Source organism: Ooceraea biroi, chromosome 1 (genome assembly GCF_003672135.1).
Source record: "Ooceraea biroi isolate clonal line C1 chromosome 1, Obir_v5.4, whole genome shotgun sequence".
Lineage (NCBI taxonomy): Eukaryota > Metazoa > Arthropoda > Insecta > Hymenoptera > Formicidae > Ooceraea > Ooceraea biroi.
In genome coordinates, this window is record NC_039506.1 from 3,143,187 (window position 1) to 3,168,672 (window position 25,486).

Below are 25,486 nucleotides of genomic sequence, written 5' to 3' on the forward strand. Positions count from 1 at the left end.
GCTCAATTGAAGCGGCACCCAAGTATCAAGCTTGCTGACCACCCCAAGCTTACGCAAATGTCGCGAAACAGTAATGTTTACGTTTAGTGCCTGAGCGATCTCACGTTAACCGGCGATCGCTGTCAATTTATTCACATCTGTCGTGACCGGTCGCCCGGCGCGGGATGCATCTTTCACATCAAAGTCTCCCTCTTTGAATCTCCCGAACCACTTTCTGCATATCGACTCGTCCACAGCATCGGCTCCGTAGACAGCATAGATTTTTTTCAAGTTTGCGACGCGGTTTTGCCCTTTCGGTGATAAAAAAGCAGGATATGACGAAAATGTTCTTTATTTCCTGACATGTTTGAAATTTCACAGAAAAAGAAAGCACCAATAATTTTCCTATGCGTGAAGTTGGCAACGGGTCGAAAAAGGAAGGTTACGACACCAAGCGGAGGGAACGGGACGAAAAAAGTTACCTGACATGATTTATTGACGTTATCAAAAAACGAGATTGTATGATTGGTGCGTTCAGAAATTACAACGATGTCAACATTCGCTAACTTGTGCTAGCTTCTAGTCGCTCGTGATTGGTGCATGCTCTTGGCTCCTCAGGCTCCAATCAGACTCGAGTTTTGAAAGCCAGCAACAACAAATCTGATTTGATACCGGAGTCTATCACAGACATCACAGTTCGTTGTATCGTTGGATCATTAATGGACGTGTATAAGTAGAGAATTTGACCGCTTGCAGAGAAAAATAAAAGGTATTACAAATCGTTAAAACGTACACGATAATTTTGGATCAATTTTCATCATTTAATTTCTCTTTCTCTCAATGAACATACATGCATGATGCTAATAATACTGCATTGCATTTTTCCTCTTGCCCAATGTTATTTCGAGCTTTACAAATATATTTTCGGCGATCATACTCTTCATGTATATCCTTTGTTTAATGTTTCAGAGTCCCTTTCTTCTCGTGCGTATTCCTTATCACACGGTGTGTAGCGTAACATTATAAGTCAGTTTACTTAGGCTCGTCTTATCTGCGAGATAAGGTATCATTGGTATTTAAACGGTCCAAATAAATTGCGGTACCTTTCCTGTCAGGAGCACCAGAGGCAGTGCGAGAGAATCAGAATGGCATCAACGCATGTAAGCAACCATTTATGTAACATCTTACAACAGTTATTTCACAAACGGTTTGTAGAAATAATGTATGAAATATGATTATAAATATATAGGCAATTTCTGCTTCGCGAATGAAGGAGCTTGTAAATCTGTACAAGACCGCAGCTGGGTACCCGTTCTTGAAAAGTATGAGAGTCGTGGGTACCGAAGCTGATCGGGTTTTCATCCAAGGATGGTGGTCTCAGCGAAACTTGGAAATGAAGACTGAGCGACGCTTCTTAACAAATTATTACTTAAATTCCGATTTAACTCTAGTCTCCACCGAATTTCCAGTTGACTGTACTACAGAGTATGTGATTTGAGTAGCTATCGTGTTACTAATAAAGATACAAATATTACTTATATTTAAACAAATCGTTTTAAATAGACTCATGTCATCCCTGACACATGACAAGAGGCGTCAAGCGGTGTTGCGACAAGTTAAGGAAGACACTTCCACGAAACAGTTTATAGAAATCTGGGAGCAAAGCCGCATCGTGAAAAATTATGATCTGGCCGCCTTAAATGTCCACGGCGATGTCTACACAGATGGTTAAACAAAGAATCTCTTAGAATCTCTGATCTGATTTGTCAACGTGTCGTGTTAACCGTGCGCTCTTTGCAGTTGAATTCCGTTCGTTTGAGTGGTCACCGGACAATACAAAGCTTCTCTATATAGCAGAGAAGAAGCAGCCCAAGTCCGAGCCATTTTACAAGCAGAAGTCGTTGGATGAGAAAAACAGCAAGCAGGACGACGAAGCGTCAGTGGTAAGAATTTATCTTATCTTCCTTTTCATAACATTTTTAAATAATGTATATCTGTTTTTATTATTCTTATTGTTTCTCGTTCATTGTTGTTATTACAGGGTAATGAATACATCTATAAGCCACATTGGGGAGAGCAATACGTAGGTAAACACCGACCTGTTGTCGCGATTCTGGACACGACGACAGACAGCATTACAATCTTGTCTGGAATACCGGATGAGCTCTCTCCCGGTCAAGTACTCTGGACGAAGGGCCAGGATGTAATTGGCGTCGCTTGGAGACACGAGCCACGTCATTTGGGTCTCGTTGCGTGCACCAATAGACATTCCTGGATATTCTTGTGGAAGAATGGAGAATATCGTAAGGAATATCCGACATTTAAGTGTAATTGGTGATAAACGGAAAAATGAAAAAAACAAGAAAATTAATCAATCTTTTATTACGCAGGAAAGTTATCTCCTGATGGGCATGCTGTACACAGTCCCAGACTCAGTCCCGATGGAAGTTATCTCGTCTGGTTGCAGCGAGAGGCTGGTGTAGTGCCGCATCACAATGCACATGCACTTGTAATGCGAGATTTAAGACTGGCGGAAGATCACGTAATGTCAAATATTAATATAAATTAAGAATTAGATCAATTAAGCGAGACCGTTACCAGTAACAAATTGCCTCGTTTTACGTGCAGATACATGAAATCGTGGAAGTAGTACGAACGAGCAAAGAAATTAACAATGGCAGACAGTTTTATGGCATATACGGTCGCCTGCCTAATCGTTGCTGGACCGAAGATTCTCAGTACTTAATTTTCAGCACACCGCAAAAGATGAACATAGTCTCGTATATCGTGAATCTAAGTAAGAAACCAAAATATCATCGGAAGTAAAAGAACCGTGGCATCGATCGATCTTCATGTTGCTTGCGAATTATATAATAAATTTTACTCGCAGAAACAAAAGCTATTACTGAAATAAATAACGATAGAACCAGCCTTATGGTAGGAGACGTGAAAGACAATATAATTTTGTTCCTGCACACGTCTGTGAACCGTCCAACCGGACTAATAGTGGGTCGTTTCGGGAGTAAAGCAGTGGAAGATGGCAATGTCTACCTGACTTCACTTACTCCACTAGAATTCCAAGTTTTCAAAGATATAAAATTGGAACCCAGTGACTACAGCTACGACAACGATGAGGAGATAAGTAAGGATCGTGGTACTAGGCGCGCAATCCTTCCTTCTGTTATTCAAGTTACTCATTATCATCTTTTTCATTTCCAGATCAATTCAACTATATTTACGTGGGTCCAGATAGCGGCGAGGACAAATCGGTACCTATGATACTCATACCGCACGGGGGTCCTCACAGCAACTTCGCAAATACATTCTCGCTGGATTCCATGTTCTTCGCTCTGGCAGGTAATAAACAATTAATTAAATTTATATTTATTAAATTATATTTATTAATTTATTAAATTTCAGGTTTCGCGATAGTGTTGGTGAATTATCGCGGTTCAACAGGCATGGGCAGCGCGACCGTGGAATACCTTCAGGGAAGAGTCGGAGACGTAGATGTGAGGGATTGCATAACGGCTACGCAGGAAGCGCTCAAGAAGTATCCGTGGCTCGACCCCGACCGGGTTGGCCTTTGCGGTGGCTCTCACGGCGGATTCCTGGTGGCGCATCTCAGCGCACAAGCTCCAGTAAGCGATCTACCGATCATAGCGCTAGTACCTTATTTGTACAATTAATTAATTATTACGTTAAAATATTAGAAGTCTAATGTTTACTTTCGTTTTAGGACATGTTCAAAGCGGTAGTCGCAAGAAATCCGGTAATTGACATCTCCATCATGGTTGGCACGTCGGACATCCCAGATTGGTATTGATATTTAATAACTAATCACGCTATTATTTACGTCTCGATTATTCACTATCCGATATTTGTATTTCAGTCGCAATGCTCTGACTAAGGAAGAGATAATAACGTATCTTCGTAAGGTGTAAGCTTAAATCGTCATTTCAAATGTTTCCGATAATCGCGATTAATCTAGACTTGACTGAAATACAGTTTTTCTTTTCTCTCTTTATTTTTAGATTTATTTATGCGTAAATTATGCGTACGATAGTGCAGGCGAAGCTATTTACGCACGGTTCTACTTTTCGTTGCAGGTGCGCCGTGGAGGCGGGTTGCCCGTACGACATCATTGCCGGCCCTCAGCCTGATAATATGGACATATACGTAAAAATGAAGAAATGCTCGCCGATCGTGCACGTCGACAGAGTCAAGGCACCAACCTTGATCTGCCTTGGAACGAAAGATCTGCGAGTACCGCCTAGTCAAGGAGCGATGTGGTACCATCGACTGAAAGCCAACAGTGTGAAGACAAAGTAAGTCCGTAATTTTTTTTTATCAATCCTCCACAACAAGTTTCGTAATCGACAAATTCGACATGTTGCAGAATGCTCGTTTACGAGGATAATCATCAATTGGGAAGTGGACCAGTCGAGATCGATAATCTCATCAACGACTGCCTGTGGTTGCTCGAGCACACGTCCACGCGCAAAGCATCCGGAGAAAAGGAGTAAACGTAATCAATCCAAGTTCAACAGCTGATATCGTATATATAGGTATATATACGTGTATGTATATATACATATATGTGTAATATACACACATACATGAATATATACATACGTATATATATATAGATCTTTTTATTATCACAAATGGATATTTACATATTGTTAATACATACATTTTATAAAAGAGACTCGTGTAACATTCAATCTCCAAAATATACTCACACACGTCTATAGGATTTGTATATTGTTATAAAATTTGTTACAGTTCATGTATATACGTATAAAAAAGTTGTTATAAATACGTATCGCGCGCGCATGTATTTAAATACGACGGTTCATCGGGGGGGGTACGCCTACGCGTAACTACGTAGTAAATTCACATGACACTCGCCTTGCGAATGTACATGAACACAATAAATCGTACCGGACACCTTCCTTCTCGAGATATATATATGTATATAATCTCATCCGATCAGCGTATCGTTATTACAAATGTGACAGCGTAGGATAACTTAAGAGAAGCTAATAATAGGATGCGAATCTCCTTTACGTGTGCAACAAATACTGCACTGTTATCTGCAACAACGTAAAGGCCGCAGCTGTTTCGAAGGCCACTGAAGGCGTCTTCGAGGCGCTTTTGTTCTTTCGTTGTCTACGTCGGTGCGAAAAACAAAAGAAAAAAATTTGTCGCGCAGTGCAAATTAATTACTCTTACAACGTTTATTAGAAAATAATACAAAACGTCGAAATTCAAACTTAAAGCTACACGGAAGAAAGAAAAAGAGAAAGGAGAAACTTAACGGAGTTAACAATATATGCTGCATTTCATGTCGTCTCACTATAATAGTAATATACAAAAAAACAATTGAGAAACGTGTTACATCTCACGATGATGCGACGTAACTAGATGCGAATAAATGGAGGGGAAGCAGCACCTCGCCTCGCGAGGGATCGCGTCGGCCGATTGGCCGAGATTACGCAGCATTTATCGTTCTATCAAGGCCTTGTTAACAACAAGATCCTGCTCGTGTTTTACGCGGAGCAGGCGAATTGTGGGAAGAGGGTGGTCTTGGTTACGCCACCGAGTGCGCACAGGCGTCTAATTAAAACATTAGATGGCATGCTCCGATGCGCCCGATCCTAATCGAATTTAATAATAATAATAATCGTTCCACCACCGACTTACGATCTGGCAGGATTACTCTGTTCGGGGAACAACGAGTCGTAACTGGGGGGCAGGTCTTTGTCCGCCACGGGGGAGGACACCGCAACCTCCAGCATGGGGGCCGTGGGCACCGCGCGATTCGATCCCGCGCCGCCGTCCGCGTCCTGCGGCAGCGAGCCCGGCCGCGAGCACACGTTCGGACCGGCGCAGTCCGACGACCAGCACAGCTTGTGCGACTTTTTGCAGATCCACAGGCACATGACGAAGATGATGAAGCACAGGATCATGGTGGTGACCGCGCCCACGGTGACTTTCGTAGCCGTGTCGTCCTTGGGGAACCGATCGCTGATCGTGTACATGCAGTCCTCCTCGTCCGAGCATATGCCGAACGGACAGTTGTGAATCTTGTCGCAGAAGTAGTCCAGGTGGATGCAGGTGTTGCGCCCGACCGATGCGTATTTCGTGATGTCCACCTTGTTGCAATCTGCGAATTATTGATGAGGATTTAACCAGGCTTTGGCCTCGAGTATCTTCGATATAAACACGTGTCAGGAATGAAATATACCTTTATACGGAGTGTAGATTATGCTAAGATCCAGAGTCTGACCATCTAGCACTTTCTCCTTGGAGATGAATATCTCGGTTTTCAGGTTCACCCCCTGCTTCGAACTGACATCGTACTCCGCAAACATATCGTAAACAGTATGATTATAATTCGAAAACAATGGGATCGCGTTCGCAGCCACACTTGGTAAATTATTCTGGGGAAGATATTTCGCCTGGCTGCGATCTATCTCCCCGCAGATCTTGCTCGTGTAGTGACCATCGCTTCTCTGGAACTGATAAAACATTTGTTACACCTATTATTATAAATGTCATAGTTATAATTGAAGTATGTATAGTAATCTTGAATGTTATTTATTCTACAACAATCTGTTGTGCAAATTTTCTTAAATTTGGAGAGCAGAATCATGTAACGTGCACAACGTTAATTTTATGCAGATTGAGTTCAATCACTGTCAAACTTCAACTTTTTTAGTAAATAGACTTTTCAATCTAAGAAATACAAACTTTTACTTTGTACGATGTACAGTGAAAATTAAAGCAATATTATTATCAAACTTATATCATTGTTTATTAAGTTGGACTTGATAGGTATAAAAATCCAGGGCTCGCTGGAGGTTCGGAACTTTGCTCCGAGAGCAGGAAAGATTCACCTGGCGTCACTCACCCGCACGTAATCCAGGCACTGCGTGCCGTTACGACGAAAGAACATCTTGTGGACGACCACGAAGAGGCCCTCGCCATTGCTCGTCTTGATGTTGTACTGGCATTTACGGTCCATGTTGACGTTCCACCACCGATCGAACATGTGGTGCGACGTGACGATCGCCGCGGTGCCATTACGCAAATGATGCGTATACTGCTTATTCATGATATGACAAATCTTCTCGTCCTCGAGAAGATCTGCAAGAAGAAAAAGAGCACACGGTGAGAGGTTAGGAGCGCACGAGGGCCTCCGTCAAACACAATCTACAGCGGATCTTCGCCCGACCCGAGATTATTGCGGGTACTTACACTCGGTGTAACCGGCGTAGCGCGTGCACGAGCACAGGTGCGCAATCGCGATCAGCAGGCACCAGGCTATCACGCTCGGAAAGCGTGGTTCACGGGCCATTTTCGGGTGTTTCCGACCGCGCGGCCCTCGCGGTTGTCACGGAGCCATATAGGACGCGAGCCACGGACACGGCCGACAGCCGTCGGTCGCGATGACGAAACGCCGAGAGTGCGCGATCTCGCGCGAGATTATTTTCGTGGAATCGCGCTCGTGCGGGATGGCCCCGTGGATCGACTCCGCGACGTCGTCGTTGCCGCGAGATACGTCACCCCCCCGAGGGCGATTCTCGGAGAGAAGCAGACGTCACTCGGCGATGACGTCACTCACGCGGCGACATCGAGATGGCGAAACATCGATCACGCCGATCGATACCTCGCTCGCGCTTCCCGCGGCAACTTCATGCGCTCTCGCGACGCGTTATTGTGCGATGCTGAGTACTTGAAGCAACTTGAAGAGAGAAGAACGCATTTAGAGCAGGCTACGTTGGATAACTGGATAAAAGGGGGATTGAAAAAAATATGCGCGAGAACAATCCACGCAGAGAAATCGATGTGGAGTTCGGTGAGGTAGAGACGGGTGCCGAGGCTGTCAGGATGATCGAGATAGCCAACAGGAGTTGCGTTAGTGTTTGATATTTGTTTCTTGCATGGAAAACTATGTGTAATCAGTACTGTAAATCAGTATGCAACATTACGACAACTTTGATGGAATAAATAGTGTTAAATGAAATGTTATTGAATATTTAGATAGAACAGATCACGTATGAAGCTCACAGAGACACCACTACCAATCCCCTGGATCACGTGTTCGAATTATGCAGCTATTCGTGGACTTTGTTTTCCGGCCAAGTATACAAGTGCAGGATATACTACCGGCCGTTCGTGCCGTTTTCCGTAAACGTAGATTATTTTACGATCGTGGACTCCGCCGGCGAACGTGCGGAAATTAGAGTCCGTGGAATGTGCATCGGTATGATACTTGCTCACGCTTTAAAGTAACGGATCCGTCATTATTACTAGTGAAAATAATTTATCAAGTTCCAAATCCCGAAAGAAACATATTCTTTAAAAATGAAACAGATTTTTAGAAGTACAATCAACACGTTTTTATAATTCTTTTTTTACTTGTATGAATTTTAAAGCATCCCAGCAAACACAAAATATAACTATTATATAACACAGAAGTAACACGTAATATAACAACTGTTATATGTTATTAATGTTGAGGTTGCATAATTTACTTTGTAACTGCAATATAACTGCGTTATAAAACTGTTATATTGCTCTGTTATACATTGGTTATAATAATATAACAGTAATATAACTGAAATATGCGATATTATATAACTGTAATATTTGCATATTATGTCTATGTTATATATCATTTTTAACATTCAGATGTCGAGTTGTCCGGTAGATGGCTTCGTTTCTCGCATGCAAAATATAATACAAAATATATATAGGAACGGTGATCACGGCAGGGCACAACTTGTATCGTAAGTCCATTTCTACGATGAAGTGGTACGTTTTTGAACGAATAATAAATAAGAGGAAAGTACGAACTTGTACATAACGTTTAAGAAAATAAATTAAACATGCACCTGTAGTTGTAGAGAGAGGAAGAAAGAACAAATAATATATATTCCATTTATATAACATTTAAATAACATTTTAGTAACACGTTATATTATTGTTATATTACTGCAATTTCGTTTGAGTGGGAAATTACAATTAACATATACGTTACATGTAACGAACATGTTATATTGCGTGTTACATTCTGTTATATTATGGCAATATCATTGTTATATGACTGTGTTTGCTGGGATATATCTTATTTTAATCTTATTTTATTAAAATAAGGCGTAACAAAACAGATAAGAGACAAATCAAGCGCGATCTGACGGAACAAATTTCGGAGCTTCGGAAATGTCTCGTTTTATTTCGCCGATCAAATTGCAAACAGCCATGAGTCATTTATAATTATTGAATCGTTGACTCGCGCTTTAGTTAGTTCAGCTGCGCTGAACTCGCGCTGATGCTCACGATGAATGATCGTCGCCGTGCGTGACGTAGATAATAATTTACGTAGGACCTGTAGTTTCCTCTTCCACGACACGATTAGTCATGGTGTGCACGGGTGAGAAATGCGAAACGAAGAAACGGATCAAGCTCGTCAACGAGTCCAGCACGAAGGCAGTTTTTATGTTCGACATCGACCTGGTGCAAAGTTCGTTCAAAGTGGATCCGGAGTACGGTCACATTGGACCCCGTTCCCGCAGATATGTAACGATTACTTTCGTACCTCGAGAAGCTGGACTCTACACACACCACTTGCCGTGTCTAATCTTGAATCATGTAATGGAAAGATCCGAAATCTCAATGATTTAATTCTTATACTGAATGGATGATGTAAATCTCTCACCTTGTAGCAAGATAATATTGCCAGTTAGCATTCTGCATTGATAGTACCTCTCTCTGTTGATGATTGGCTCATGAATAATTCAAGATTGTGTGTGACATGCAAAGTCAGACGCGAGTAAAAAGCGTTTTCTTTTATGTATTCCTCTTTTTTCACGAAAAATGTAAAATAAACGAGCGTCGATAAAAAGGAAAGTTGAACTTGAAATTAAAAAATTTTCATAAATTATTAAAGCAAGTTGTTGATTCGAAGACGTGCAAGAAATTGAAATTACATCAGAATCAATAGAAATTCAATCTTCTGTAAACTGATTTCGTATCTTTTTCTTAAATGTTAAATTTTTCTTAAATCGTGATCAGCACTATCTTGCTGCAAGGTTCGAGTCAGAACAGACATTGCAAAAAATTTTCTGAATTAATTGCATGTTGTTTTTGCTTGAAACTTTTTAGACCTTTATTAATGCGAAATTTTTTAATGGTTTACGAAACGCAGAAACCGATTATCATAGAGTTATACGGCTACTGCGGCTCGCCATTACGTAAAGCTGATATTCAGACTCGTTTTAATTATCCGACGAGATTGAGAAATGGTTTCGAAGGCTACACAAGCGATACTATGCAAGATCTACCTGTAGTTTCTTTATCGAAGAGCTACATCGACTTTGGTCAAGTTCTTGTGGAGACGGAAATCGCTGCGCAAAATATTCCGCAAACGTTGTGCCTCATTAATCACAGTCAGTCTGATGTATTAATTAAGTGGGGTCAAGGTTAATATTCCCTGAATTACACTGTCTGTCATTGACATTTTTTGCATTTATCATTTATTCTCTGGCTATTTTTATTTTATTGACTAGTTTATAAAATTACTTCATAGCCGCAACTAAAACAAACATGATTATATAATTTCACTCATTGTATATCATGAAGCAATTAAATATAATTGTATACATATTCTATTTTATTAATAATCGACACTTTGCAGATGTTGAAGGGATTTTCAACATAACACCTGCCACCGCAAGTGTACTAGCGAGTCAGACAGCTCTGTTCGAAGTCGCATTTAATCCCACTAGCAAAAGCAATTTATTCGTGAGAGAACTCGTCGGATATGTTTTTACTAAGCAGCAGGAAGACTACTCTTACGAAGGAGTCCTTGCATTTCCTACGATTACGTCCGTGCGATTAATTGGTGCGCGTGTTAATTCTCTCGCGTTTGCATAACGCCATGATTACTCAATTCGACGGCGATTGTGCAAGGACAATTCTTCCTTTCTAGGTCACTCTTTCCCTGTTTGCCCCGATGATTGGATTCCTCAATATGAAATACCTCGCGTAGTGAAGATGCCTCCCAGCGTGCCATCGTTTTTGACTTACACCACTTTTGTAATAAGGAAATTCAATCGTTTGCCATTGATGTACTGCTTCGTACCGCCAGCGTCCAGTCGTTTCATCGTGAAGCCGTTGATGGGAATAATTAATCAGTACTTGCGTTTATAAATTTTAATACAAATTTTAATATTACGCTAATTAGACTTAGTCTGATATTTCAGCACATGTATGTTGCGCGTATTGCAAAAATAATTTAATGTGACACTAACTGATGTTTTTTCTGTAAAAAAACAAGACATAATATTTTAACGCATTTAATGTATTTAATAGAATTGTATTTTTTAACGACATTTTTATTTTGTCATTTTTCTTTTCCATTATTCTTTTATTGCGAGCACTTATCATTTTTTTCAGAGATTACCAAATTGTTGTAGTCGGAATGTTACCCGGAATTGATAATGAACACATTTATGAAGAACGTTGGGCAATACATTTCAATGGCAATACGAAATCAGAATGTTTCATAAATTTTCGCGGATTCACGGAATGCGCCAATATCAATTTCAATAATCAGAAGAATGTCATAAACTTAACGTCGACTTTTCCAGGTTGTCGACAAACGCAATTACTGCATATACGAAATGTTACGCGACATATGATAAGGTAAAATTATGTTATAAAAATATGTTAACAAGTTAATATGATGTAAAGTACCACATAGCGTCAAAGTTTTAAAAAATATGTATTAAAGAAAAAGCCCAAAAAAAACGTATGAGATTTCTAATTTCCTTTTAAATTATTTAAAAACTTAAAAAGAAAATAGTCTTTGAAATAAAAAAAAGAAAATGAATTTTGTCATATGGTATTTTGCTTTCTCAGATACGAATTTATTAACGCGCCACCCGAACTTCAAATTCAAAATGCATCTGGAGAAATTTATCCCAATGATATCGTCACTCACAAATGGGAATTTTGCCCTTTAATCCATTGGAGATTACAAATTGGATCTAAACTGCATCTTAATTGTATTAAAAGACGAAATACCCATCGGTTCCAGTATTAACGTAATGTTACGTGCAATAGGGAAATGCGAACTTGGTTTCCTTACAGTAAATCTATCTAGTTTGTTAAATCACGATTTATATGAATGATCAAGTAACTTAAATTAATAAAATGCTATCATTTACGTTCGCAGTCAATGCCCGATGAATTAAATTTTGGAGCCCAGGCATACAGAGCCACGAAGGAATTAAGTTTCCGCGTGTTTAACTTGAGTCCTGTGAACATTCATTACAAAATGACCTGTTGCCACTGTAACTGGCCGATTGGGAACGTAGAGAATGATGTGAAAATAGAACCGATCTCGGATACCGTTCCTGCCGGAAAAAATAATACAATCACCGTTTCCGTCGCGTTCTCCGCGCCAGAATACTACGAACTTGTCATTCAATATTTTGTGAGAATAAGTCCGTGTACGGACGAGCTAGTTTCGAATCAGATGCCTAGATTTATTTGTAAACTGCGTTGCTTATGCGTGTTACCTGCTTTAAAGGTAGATACAATTCATCATGGCGTTGTTTAAAAATAGAAGATGCATTTTTTTATATCATAAATACATACAATAATTTATACGCACATGACAAACAGTTTAACGAATAACAGATTACGGATCTGCAATGTTACGGACCTTGTCCCGATATGAGCAAGGTCTTCCTGTGGAAACTGATGGACATCAATAGGTACGTTGAGTCTCGTGCTATTTTTGCAATTTCAATAATATTATTCGTGCAATTTGTTAATTTCTTCATTGCATCTTTTAAGACTGAACACGTTACTCAGAGAATTACCTCCGGGGACGTCGAAGACCCTGTACATCAATTTCCCAGCGATGGCCTTATGCGAACGCCCTGCTGTCATAAAATTGCTTGTAACAAGCGCAACTGCAGTGATCGCTTCGTGGAACGTCAAAAGAGTGCAACTTTGCTCCTGCCGACCTGTTGTAAAAACCGAAGGCCTCTCATTTCAACGTGCGACGTACGATTGCTTGCACAGAAAAATATGTTCCGTGCAACCAAGAACAGGGAATCTCGAAGTACAAATTTGTACAACATTATATTAATTTTCAATCATTTCGTTATCAATAACTATTATATTTTTAAACAAAATGCAGCGAGGAGAGGAGAATTGGATAACTCTGGAGCTGTATTACATATTACCAGGCAAGACCGAGGCAAAGTGGGACCTGGATCTTGGTGACGGTCGTCACATTTTTCTGATTATGGCAATCGAAGGTTTATCCGAATCTGACAATAAACTCTGTCTTTTGAGTGGACTCGCGCATTTCAGATTCCAGCACGTTTATCTTGGAGACAAGAGTGCCGTCTATCAGGTTGCCATGTGCATTTTATAGGTATAATGGTATCCGCAATATTTCGTAACTTCCGATCTTTTAGGTATGTTGGCTGCACAATGGCACGAACAATAGTATCCCTTTCTCCATACACCCGAGGACGATGCGCGAAATAAATCGAAAGTACTGTTACAAGGTCTTCTCTTGCGCAACCACACATGCGGTTGTAAATCCGCTGTCGTCTGTTCCGATCCTTCTAAAATTTCAGCCCCGGCAGTTTGGTATTTTCAAGGTTTTTATACAATATAGAACAGATTTGATACAAGTAGAATTCTTTCACAATTCTTCATCATTCTTCGTGAACTGAGAGGTATCATATTTTTTTTTCGTTCGAAAAGGGAAAGTTGCGGTTGACTCTGGGTGATGAGGAGAAGGAACTTACGTTGGAAGGCGAATCTTCATTACCCCATGAACCAATGATGGCTGGAGAATATGTACCCTCCGATTGTGGTTCCAGGAATGACGATATTCATGTGTATTTCAACACCGACTGCATAGACATACCGTGCATATCCACGCATAGTCATGCAGTGAGGATGATTATAATGAACAATAAGTCGCTGCACGATGTGTTTGCTTATGAGTGGAAAAGGTTTGTTATCCAAAATTAGAATTAGACTGTATGTGAATTAGAAATTATCATTCGTCGGTGTAAAATAAAATTTTCAAGACGGAATAATCGATTTGGTGGCTACTTTGGGTGGCTCTAGACTCAACATTCCTGGAGTAATTCGCGTAGACATTCATCCACGGAAAGGCTTGATAAAACCAATGTGCGTGAAAACTTTTCGCGCGACTGTTTATAGTGAAGAACATCCTTGCGTCATTGACGTTAATGTGCCTTGTGAATTTATTAATACTTGTGAAAGGCGAGCTTATCAAAGAAGTGTCTACAAGCATGAAGACTTATGTCGCGAATTAGAACAGCAATTTACTATCACGGAGAAAGGTGTCAGCGTTCCAGTAAATAAAACATTGATTTTCCGTAAATTAAAGCCTTGAAAATTCTGATATATATAAATTATTATCTTAAAAAATGGTTATTTAATTTATACAAAGATACAAATGTTTTGTAAAAACGAAATTTTTATCTATAGGAACCATGGATAAAAGTTTTGGTGAAACCTCAACCTTTTTATAGAACCATAACGATTCGTTGTTTCATATACAGTGTAGAAGATAAATTTCTAAAAGTTAGTTTGAAGGAAGAATTAATAAGTGCACCGCCAAAACAGATATGCATCGAAGAAAATGGAAAATGCACGATGACATTCACAAAGGAAGACGTTAATCGATCATCGTTTATTATAGAGGGATTATTATGGTAAAACTCTTTTCACAAATTGTTAATAATAAAAAAACTAGTGGTTTAAATTTCTAATTAATTCTCAAAGTAAACGGTTTTAGCAATATGCAATACATTTCGTTTTATCTTAGGGAAATAGTCAATAGCAAACTGTTCAAGAATCTGATGCAAGACATCTCGCAAGACAAACCGAATTTATTTTATTCACAATTCACGATGAATCCGTGCGAGAGGAAAAGACTGATACGAAGATCGTACATTTCACCACCACGAGCGTTAATCAATCATATATTAGAAAAAGTATGTTACAATCTCATTCGCGGTTCAATATTCGAAAATTTCTCTTTGACGAACTTTATAACTTTTTAGATGCTGTTCGTCATACTGCACGAGGAGTTTGGCTTAAAGGCCACGCATTTAATTGAACACACGGACATCAGACACAAGAGCTACTTGGACATGGTACCTGGTATCAACAGAGGAAAGACAATCAGACGAAGTGTTTATCACGAAATATTTTATTTCATTTTTAGAAAACGGTTATCGATTATCTCATTATTTGCAATGCAATGCGTTTTAGAGACGCAGGTGCAATATCAAGAGGGCGTGTATCCTGAGAAGCCGAAAATACCTTCGACAAGAATGTCAAGAATATCCTTCGCCTACTAGTCAGATAACGTACGTATGTACATATATATAATTATATATACAATTGTCGTTACTGCTGCTAGCTGGTCGTCGTACTATAAGGATCCGCGATCCTTCTGAACACAGCTAAAAATTTGTCTCCTTTATTTCTGCTTACTTTCTGGCCTTCCTCAGTACTCTCGTACAATTTCTCCACCACAGGATCTGCCGCCTGTGTTAACAAAATTTCTTGATATTTTTTTGGGCTTAAAAAAAATATGTCAGTGAGTACGTGATATTGTACTTGCCAAGTTCTCCTCAGGAACTTCTTCAAACAGTGGATGCTCTTGAAAGTGTCGAACTATCCATTTATGTAGGTCTTCTACGTCCGTCACGGTATATATAATAGCCTACACAACGATGCAAATTAGTAACTCGATGAGATTAATATAAATTTAATATAAATTTCATAGAAATCAATAAACTTACTCCTTCGGCTAGCACGTAAGCATATTCTGCCAGTAAAGACTTGTTTATTATCCTCCACTTGTGCTTTGATTTCTTGAAGTGCGGATCTGGATACAGGAAGAACATTTTCTTCAACTGTACGAGTTAAAGACGAAGATTAATGCACACTGTCTTACACTTTTATACATGACAAGCTATTGAGGCCTTACCTGTCCTTTGCGAAAGTAATTTGGCAGGTACTTCATGGCGTTTGTTCTTAGGCAGGCAATATTCTGGTACTGGCCGGGGTTTTGCGAGCGTAAGGCAGCGATACGATCCATCACATAGTCCAATACTTTTATCCTGATCTCCATACCGAGTATCAGATTATCCGGAAACATTGGTGATAAGGTAACTGAAAATTAAGACATTAATTGCATCGATTGACCGATACCAGTAACGAACGAGGGACAAATTACCTAACAGTCCTCCGTAGCCACAACCGATGTCCGCAAACTCCACGTGTTTCTGCGTTTCTTGCGTTTGTTCGTTATTGCTAGGGAAGTATTGTGGGTACAAGGTACTCCAATCCATTGACTCTGGTTTTACCGGACTGTAATACATAAAAATTGACAAATTAGAAGAAGCATAAAACGACATAAAAATAAATGAAAAAGAAGCTAACAACGAGCAAATTTTACTTACTAATCGATGCAGTGATCGGCTATCGGATTCGAATGCGCACGTTGCCTGTAATATTTCTTCTGCGGTAACGCCAGTGTCGTCGACATGATTCTGTCGTCAGAACTAAAATTTGGAGATGTAAAACGTCTGTTTCTCGCCGACAGAACACGTGTGAAGATATAGTGAGTATTTTAAGAGGTTATGTCGAGCATCAAAAATTTTATTTCCAGTCACCACACTTTGTATCTATAATTTCTGATACTTTTCTAAGGAAATAAAGCATACATCAGCACTTGAAAAGCATAGAACAAAATGTAGAGTGTTTAAAGAGAATAGACTCTTATGTACTTTCAGCACTTCAAAATAAAATAAAAATCATGTCCGCTTCTCGGGACAAGAGAAAAGAACTGACACGAAATGTGCAGAAAGTGCAGCTTAAAGACTAATCCTAAGATTCAAAACAATGTAACAAGTGCGTCCTTCTCATTCATACTTTATTATATTTTTCTACAATCTTCTGGAAACACAATCTCTGAAACGTACATTTATTTATCTTCTGAATACAATTTAAAGTGCAGTAAAGCCCATTTGACACATAGCGCACGTGCGTGACGATCAGCTGATCGAAGTGCAACACGCGACACCTGACGAACAGCAGCGATACTAATGGAAAGAGCCGAGGGAACGAGCCAGAACGAACGGTGGCGAATGATTTTCGCGCGTTGTGCAAACTCTTTTTGTATCGTGTTCGCATCGTTTTTCGATTCGCCGTGGCCTTACGACTCTGCTAAAATGTAAAGTGTCATCGCGAGTGTGGACATCGCTTACGTATCACGCGTGTATCGACATCGCTGCCGACTGGAAAGCGGAGCACCGCAAACAACGAAATCCTTCCAGGTGAGGTTAGGTTGGAGTCTCCATTCCTTGACTCGGTTGCTCCTTTGTGACGGGAATCGCAATGGCTCGAGCGTGCATGCGTGCGTACATGTGTGTCTCTTCATGAATGTGTAGGCTTTGTTTCATAGATACTTTGCGAGACATTTAGGTTAGAAAATTTCTTTAAAGAACTCGCTAAACACTCATCATTGACTATGTAACGTTTAAATGCGGAATTATCTCTCTCTCTCTCTCTCTCTCTCTCTCTCTCTCTCTCTCTCTCTGTGTCAGTTTAGTAAGATCTTTTATTATATTAATACACAAAAGAGATCTCCGAATTGAATTCGAATTGGATAATGCGCTGTAAGTTTTTAAGGTTGATTTATTTGTTACATAAACTGCCATTTTTTTCTCATGTTTAATCTTTCGCGTAAACGTTCACAAATATTAAATATATTTCAGGATTTCATCTTTTTCCCATTTTTTAATTCCACTTTCCACTTATTAGAAAAATGTACAAGTTAAACAATCCTAAATCATGATGCGTTCAGATATTTTGTTAAATATCGAAAAGAGTTTATTTACATAACGATAATTTTTAATACTTCGACGTCTGAACAGCGATTTACTTCCCGTTTCCGGTTTTTCAGGTGCACGTGAGAGCGACTTCACTCATGACGACGTCGGACTTCCTGACGGAGTGATCTTATATTTAATTGGGTAAGTCGACATTTTGCTCTTGATTAATTAATCGAGCGTTGGCATATTGGCTCGATGTTATGCGAAATAGAAGTATGTAATGTGCGAGAGATTAGATGTTATCGGATTCTATTTCTTATCAACAACGCCGCATCCGGAACGTTGCGTACGGTTCTACGATTATGATAATTTTTAACCGGTAAAAAAATCGTTATTCACTGCGAAATTTCTACCAATCACAGCTGTTAATTGCAGTCGACGTGCAATTTCGCAACTTACAATTTCGTAACACGTCTGCAATTTTTCTTGAATGTGAATTAGTATCGAAAATGAGAAGTTGCAAAAATAAAAAAAAGCGTTACGATTAAAGATAAACGTTAAATCGTAAACAATTACAGGCTAAAGTACTACTGAGTGCTCGACGTAATTAAGTTAATCGAGTAATGAGACTACTCGCGTAACCGCATCGATGTGTAATTGGCGTTTGTCGTTGGTATACTCAGCGAATAATTACATTATCGGGCAACACGCGCCGTTAAAAGGCTAGCAAACTAATGATTAGATCTAAAGCATAACGTTAGTGGCCACATTTATGCCTGTGCCTTGTCCATCGTCCACGTGGAAAAGATTACACGCATCGCACGATATATCGATTGCATAAGCAGAGTGCAGCCGAGTTCCAAGAAAATTGCATAACACAATTGGTATTTGCTGTTCAATCGATGATACGTTAAATCGATGAGAATGAGCGCCGGCAAATATGCAACTGCACAATTGTTTGGCACAATTGTTTGATATGGCACGTCGGGTTCTCTACGTGCACTAATTGAATTGTCGAACTCGATTCTTGCAGTGATTGCAAACATCATGAAAAAACTGGAAACTGCAGAATTAAGAGGTGTAAAGAAATATAAAATAATCTTGAATAGTTTGCTATTGACTATTAGAGATGCATAAAATGTGACGAAAGAAAAATTGCTCATGGTCTACTAATACTTTAATGAAAATATTTAAATAGAAGATATATACATTTTATTTTTTATTATGTTTAAACGCGACGAGAAAAAGTATTATTTATTTCTCCTTCAGATTTATTATCTTAATCGTAATTAGCTTATAATCGAATTTTGTTTGTGTGGTTTTCACCGTACTCGAGAATATAATATTTGGGAACTATTCGGAACGTTATGTTATGTTAAGTCACGTAAAGCTTACAAGTCAGATATGATACCGATTGTTCGAAGAGTCGTATGTAAATAGAAATCGCGTGTCACCGACGCTATCAGTTAGTGTTCTGCGAAATTAACGGCGAGGTGGTGATAAACTTGTCGAAAATGGAACATCAACCGGACGTCAGCCAATCCTCCAAGCGAAAAACATCTTCTCTGAATCTTAGGTTGTGGTTTAAGCCCCTCAGTCCGGAACTCGATTCGGTAATTAATTTGACAGTAAAGTGACAGTTTTTCAAACACTGGAATCATGAGATGAATAGTAGGTCGAAGTCTGTGCCAGCTACAATGCTCGAGCTACAATAACTGAAATTATTTCAACTCTTTTAAATCATCGCAGATTATTTCGCATCCTCGGGGAAAAACAGTGATATTACATTTTATCATGTTACCGAGAAAAACGATATTTTGCATATAGGTACGTTTCCTGTTTTCTCCCAATATTTTTTCCAATGTTAGAAAACAGTAAATGGATCAGTATGCGGATTTATTTTTCGAATGCGCAATTTTCAAATATCACGCAAAATTGCTAATAATATTATCATCAATTCAGGTTTTCTCAAGTGTGCTATTTTTCTACATACAATAAGTTTTAATTTTTTTTACAGAAAACTTTAATTTATTGTGTAATAATATAGATAATTATTACACGTCGTTTTGTACGTGAAAAATATTACTTGTAATGATTAATATCCTTGGCAATCTTAACATTTATGATTGATTGTTTTTTACGGACAAATAGAAGGTTGTTGTCGCATTGTACAAATTTATGAATAGTCGACAGCTATTCACTTTTTTTCATTTTATCGAGCGTCGGATTTCCGGGTGTCTCGTAAACAGATCAGTATTTGTGCCATAGATTTCTGCTATGTCGTTATCCATTCTGCTTCCTGTTGTAGATATATCGGTCAAGTATTGTTACATTGTCCATCATTTGTTTGGTCTAGCACAGCTGATGCATTTAACGATCAGCTGTTCATACTTCCCAGTGATGCGCAAGCTGTTATCAATATCCATTCACTACGTCATGCGAATATACGATCCTCATCCGAAAACCTCAATTGGCGTTGAAGTAAAATTCTTCTGATAGAATTAATAATCCGATTAATGCAAGTGATGTCTAAATATCTAGAAACATGTCATCAGCAAGATAAAGTCCGGAATATGAACCTGGCATTTGCGTTTGAGAAAGTAAACATTTTTGGCACGTGATCTGGATCATCCATGTTATCACGCATTTCGTACTCAGTCTGTCTGTGTTTGCCAGTTTATCATTTTATTGTAACACCAAATAACTGATATATCAGCAATCTGCATATTTACCGAATAAAACTTGAAACAAGAATTGCCGTCTGAGCATACGACAGGAATACAAGCCACTATTCAAGCAGTTAGTTTACTGTCTCATCTGTTCCTCGATTATTCCGTCTTCGCCACGAATTTATGAAGTTAAGTACGAAGTCTTATCTTACTTGATGCATGCATTAAGTGTACTCTCATTTTAATGTCTACCAAATAAACCTCGGTACGAGATGACTACTGAAACGACCACTAAAACTCAGCAGTAAACGTGCTATACGAGTATACGAATCGACATCTAGGCGAGTCGATATCTAGGATGCACGTAGGCATCCAACAGAAGCTGACAGAGATGAAGGAGGCCAAAGCCTTTCTCTCTTTCCCTCTCTCTTTCTCTTGGCATTCTTCCGAGACTTCCACACGAGGAGATGACGTCGTCGTCGTCATCATCATCGCCGGTGCGTATTTCCCTCTCTTTTTCCGCACCACCTGACGAACGGGCCGGCCCCGTCGTGCACGTGGATGGATCGCCCACACGAGAGTGTCAGGTGTTGTTGCCTCGGTCAATTGTTCTCTCTCGACCGTGCTACGCGAAGGATGTTGCGCCGCTCGACGAGCGGGACAGCCACGCGATCGAATTATCGTTGGAATCCGCGATCTCCTTCGTCCTGATCTTGCCCTAATCTCGCGGAAATCCGCGCACTGTGTTCCACTCTGAGCACTCTGTGCAGAGACTGCAAGACACTATATTTTATTATCTATAGTGATTGTGCGCGTAAATCTCTCCTGGAAGTGATATTAAATGCCTGTGAAGTTTTTTAAATTTGTAATCCCTATAAATGTAGTCAGCAAGTCTTCAAGTGCTTTCGTAACGTTACATGTGAATATTTTTTAACAGTGTTTATATTGGGGGAAGTTTTTATAAAAGGAAGTGGATAATTATTCAAGGGATCATTCTTGCGGATAATACATTTTTTACCAGTCCTGCGATATTTTGCAAATTACGTGACGTCAGGTATCGTGACGGTCGTAAGTGACGAAGTAACGACGCGACGTGTTGCTTGCTTTTGTGAGTGATTAAAAGTCCGAGTCTTTGATCCTTGGCCTCGATCTACTTCGCCATGGTTTATGGTGACTACCTCATTTGCGCCCTTAGATTAGATTAACAGCGAGAATTTTTCACAATTGCATTTACGATTATCGAATGAGGGATAAACTGATGTTTACGTGTTTGTGCGATAATTTAGAGATATTCAATTATCAGTTGCAAGCAGTCTTGCAAGCCGATAAATCTGTAATATATTGATGCTTTCTTAAAGATGCGAATTTTTCTTTTATTTTTATGCTTCTATATGTTATTATCGAAGTTTCAATAATTTTTCATGGGATAATAAGTCTCAAAATTGTACGTAATTGTGTAATTTTAAAAATTTGTACATTTTGCTCATATTATAATTATTAAATTTTACTGATACATGCACAAATTTTAATTTAGGTCATATTTTGCAACTTTATTTAGCCAGCAGTATTCCCGGCACTTGTCGTTGAAAAACATAGTTCAATGAAATGAATGATGGATTATAATCACGCACATCTTAATGAAAACAGTATTAAACATTCAAGCATTTAATGCCTTGCCGCCGCAAAAACATTGTTTGCAAATCAGCGCGATATGAGTTTCTATATTTCTTGTGCTACGGCTTCTTACTGTTCGATCGTTTTGCTGCCCTATATATTCGCGGCGCGTGGCCTGAATTCGTTCGATTTATTTTTCGCGAAACAGAGTCGATGTCGAGTAACTCGAAAATAATTCATGGCATTCGAAGCAATAGAGATGTCAACGTCTTCAATAAAATCCCTTTTGCTTTTGTTCAGTTTAAAATAAAACTTAAGCGTTCCGACGACTTCATAATAGGCTTCCATTTTCTTTTTGTAATATTTTCTTCATTTAAATGGCAGGAAATTTTAGCACGAAAATAATAAATAAGCAAATTTCCTGTGAGCCTCTGAGATTAATTATTGACCTCGATTATTCACAAATAGTGATTCACTGACTCGTGTATCGCTTGTGCTCAACTGACTCATTGCCCCGTTTAGTTTCCGCAATTTCGAAGAACTCGGCGGAGTCGATACTATCTCACGTAGCACATGTTGCAGAGATATTTTACATAATATCATAATATTTTACGCTCACTCCAAATAGAATATTTATAATTTATTTAATGGAATGAAGAAAATGAGAAAGTAACATGTATAAGAAAGTAAATATTTTTTTATTTAGTATATATGTATAAATTAAATTTAATTAATGTAGCTTAAATTATTATGCTCTTTTAATCGGTAATTTTAGCAAAATGGGAAAAACTCTTTAAGAACATTCTGCAAAATAAACAATGTAATAAGTAATGTGAAACAACTACAAGTCGCCCAAAAACAGTTCGCGTTGTCAGGTGCAGAAACACAACTGCTTATCAAGCACTTCAAACGATGTGATATGTGTTGAGCTAAAATGATAAATAACGGACAAACTAGAGATAAATGCGTGCAAAAATGTTGGCAAACACACTCACACGCGTGCATTTACCTTCATGTTTCTCGCGATGGTGCAGCAGTGAAAGCGCGAGCACTATAGCGTGCGGATCAGCTGATCCATCGATCTTCTCGTGCGATCGATCGGCTGCGTGTCGTTCCGGTCGGATAATTCTACTCTAGAATTAATTATCGAATTAACAATCGCAAACTTGAATCCACCGACATCAAGTTGCAGATTATCGTTGTATTGAAATCATACGCGCTCGTGACGATAATGAGTTGACAGCTCTCCGAGTGTATGTGCTTATTATCAGCGGTGATTATCAAAGTGATGATTGTTATATCGTGTAAAACGCTCTGTTCGCGTCTGTCATGGCTGGGGAGATATAGGTTGTAAAAAAGCGAAACCCTCTTTTATTGTTCCACTCTATGGTGATAATCGACGCTATCTTTATTAGGACCATCCCTCTACGCGGATTATTATCGACGTAGTAGTCTGTTCTGCTCGTGTCAAACGTTTAGTCTAAATTTGATGTGACGCAAATTTGATCATAATTCTTGCAAAGTATCGATCAATCGTTTAAAGCAAAGACTTATTATCCCATCAGTGAAATCTCGTTCGATCATATCGTCACTTGGTAACTGATGGAAGCGACACGTTAGTTAGAAAGTAATTATTAAAAGTAATCAGAAGAAAAAATTCCAGCTCAACTAATTGACTAATCAAATTGAAGCAACGAGTGGCAACATATACAGTGACTAACGGCCGATCGATATTAATTACGTTACTTTCGCAATCCCTCGATCAACATCATCGCTGTTAGTAGCTTCCAGTAAGATCGATATCCTTCGCGTTTCTTGTCTTTTCGTCTGTGCAACCTCGTGCAATGGATATTCCTAGGTAGTCACGAGTCGCCAGGCAATTATAAATGATCGGTGCTCGCCACAGTGCATTGCAACCACGCGGCGAATATTGTTGCTCGTTAATGGCATCCTCGCAGCCTTGAAGCTACCGAGAAGAGAGTCAAGGAAACGGATGCAGACGAATAGATAGTCCTTCGTGCATGCTGTTACGAAGCAAAACCGCGATTATGAAATCCAAGCTAGTTTAGCACGGTCGTCATCGTGACGTGATTATCGTTGCGCCTCGTTGCATTCCGTCACGCCGAAATGAAAACTTACGTTAAATCAAGTAATTATGAGAGTTAACTGAGGTGAACGTCTGGTGCAACGCTATTATTAAAGTGCGACGAACGTCACGTAGCGGTGCCGAGCTGGGAGAATCTGCATCGGAAAGGGGATGGCTGGCTCACCTCGTCGGAAAGAGCGACGTTCAAGTTCCTTTATTCAAAGTGCGTAAATTATAGTGCGAGTCCAAATTCGCGTTTGCGCCGTCCAATTCATTGCGGGAACATCGTGTACGGTGAACGAACCTTCCACGATTCGGTGAGAAATAGCTGTCTCCACCATGTCGCATCTACGAACGAAGACCAGACTGCTCACCGACAAGAATTACAAGCACGTTAGTGGGACGGTGGAAACTCGCAGAAATCAATTTTCCCTACTGAAAGGACGGCCTCAAAACATCGTGCATCGCTTGGAACATCGGTTGCACGAGGTAACACCGTCGAGAAATATTCCGCGCGATCGTTAACATTTTTCTGCTTTTCCTTAGTTCTTTTTACATATAAAGTCTCTTGTTACAGGCAATTGTTGCACAAGAAAAGTTGTCCATCTTTTTGAAATTTGGGAATGTAATTAGATGTTTAATTCAAAAATCTATTAGATAACATACATGTGCACTGTAAAAAATAAATTCGCCAAGAAATAATACAGCAAAGTATAATATAAAGTATAATATATTTCGACATTAAACTTTTCTTTGACCGTTTCCGCGAGGAATGCCTCTCGAATCGCGCGAAAGACGATGAATACTTCCATACAATTTCTCATCAATAGGCACTTTGAATGCGCGGCAATATATACGAGAGATTTGAAAAAGCATAGCCAGCTTCTGCTTCGCGAGCGTCTATTATCGCGTATTCTCATGCGCCCGCTAAAATTATTGTTGTGCGCTAAAATAAACCGTGCAGCATATGACAAACGTGCGTTTCTTGTCGTCGACAACAACAACGATGCGGTGAGACGCGTGCGTCTTGCGGAACTATTATTTCGCGCGTTTTCTGGCTGACCTATTCTCTATTCTGGCGCTGAATGGATCAAACGTACGTCATTCACGTTAGCATGCCGAGTCACGTATCCTTCCGTTTAGCAGTGTACTTTCAATGGCGCAAAACACGATAATTCAACTCTCTCGACTGGCAACGCGCGTCTCTCATCGCG

At 39.4% G+C, this 25,486-nt stretch overlaps 5 protein-coding genes across 10 annotated transcripts in view; 3 read left to right on the top strand and 2 right to left on the bottom strand.

The window, feature by feature from the left end:
• Window positions 1–627: 627 nt before the first annotated feature.
• LOC105280362 (acylamino-acid-releasing enzyme) lies at window positions 628–4,934 on the top strand. 2 transcript variants are annotated; one of them, XM_011340860.3, is made up of 15 exons: window positions 628–748; window positions 949–1,139; window positions 1,229–1,464; window positions 1,543–1,706; window positions 1,780–1,922; window positions 2,021–2,282; window positions 2,370–2,521; window positions 2,608–2,776; window positions 2,870–3,121; window positions 3,199–3,336; window positions 3,400–3,620; window positions 3,719–3,798; window positions 3,872–3,919; window positions 4,089–4,307; window positions 4,379–4,934. In XM_011340860.3, exons 2-15 carry the CDS (start codon window positions 1,125–1,127, stop codon window positions 4,503–4,505), a joined length of 2,226 nt encoding a protein of 741 aa, XP_011339162.1. In that variant the 5' UTR covers window positions 628–748; window positions 949–1,124; the 3' UTR covers window positions 4,506–4,934. The 2 variants fall into 2 exon arrangements, with proteins under 2 accessions (XP_011339162.1, XP_011339163.1); XM_011340861.2 differs by lacking the exon at window positions 3,872–3,919.
• A 227-nt stretch (window positions 4,935–5,161) lies between these two features.
• Window positions 5,162–7,379, bottom strand: LOC105280368. Its single transcript, XM_011340875.2, has 4 exons — window positions 7,246–7,379; window positions 6,899–7,134; window positions 6,233–6,506; window positions 5,162–6,151 (listed from the first exon to the last, which is right to left on the bottom strand). The coding sequence occupies exons 1-4, from the start codon at window positions 7,343–7,345 to the stop codon at window positions 5,685–5,687; spliced, it is 1,077 nt and encodes a 358-aa protein (XP_011339177.1). The 5' UTR covers window positions 7,346–7,379; the 3' UTR covers window positions 5,162–5,684.
• Window positions 7,380–7,788: 409 nt separating this feature from the next.
• Window positions 7,789–15,548, top strand: LOC105280367. Its single transcript, XM_026971086.1, is given in 18 exon segments — window positions 7,789–7,905; window positions 8,032–8,254; window positions 9,377–9,642; window positions 10,199–10,472; window positions 10,688–10,894; window positions 10,982–11,186; window positions 11,449–11,697; window positions 11,914–12,016; window positions 12,018–12,143; window positions 12,697–12,773; window positions 12,856–13,126; window positions 13,205–13,423; window positions 13,488–13,676; window positions 13,783–14,036; window positions 14,155–14,407; window positions 14,542–14,768; window positions 14,882–15,050; window positions 15,120–15,548. Coding segments are annotated over 18 exon segments (3,714 nt in total). The 5' UTR covers window positions 7,789–7,803; the 3' UTR covers window positions 15,420–15,548.
• LOC105280366 (tRNA (guanine-N(7)-)-methyltransferase) lies at window positions 15,256–16,862 on the bottom strand. Its single transcript, XM_011340873.3, has 6 exons — window positions 16,530–16,862; window positions 16,304–16,437; window positions 16,055–16,239; window positions 15,867–15,980; window positions 15,686–15,787; window positions 15,256–15,609 (listed from the first exon to the last, which is right to left on the bottom strand). The coding sequence occupies exons 1-6, from the start codon at window positions 16,613–16,615 to the stop codon at window positions 15,478–15,480; spliced, it is 753 nt and encodes a 250-aa protein (XP_011339175.2). The 5' UTR covers window positions 16,616–16,862; the 3' UTR covers window positions 15,256–15,477.
• A 337-nt stretch (window positions 16,863–17,199) lies between these two features.
• The window catches only part of LOC105280364 (kinase D-interacting substrate of 220 kDa), a 34,013-nt gene continuing 25,726 nt past the window's right edge, over window positions 17,200–25,486 (top strand). For 3 of the 5 annotated variants that reach the window (XM_026970972.1, XM_011340866.3, XM_011340870.3), the window contains exons 1-2: window positions 17,201–17,405; window positions 18,035–18,104. Coding sequence is in view for 1 of the 5 variants with exons in the window: in XM_011340867.3 (XP_011339169.1) it covers window positions 24,612–24,761 (150 nt within the window). In the remaining 4 variants the exon portion in view is untranslated. Of the gene's footprint in view, window positions 17,406–18,034; window positions 18,105–22,872; window positions 24,762–25,486 lie in introns of those variants that run through there. The other 2 variants (XM_011340869.3, XM_011340867.3) reach the window with 2 other exon arrangements.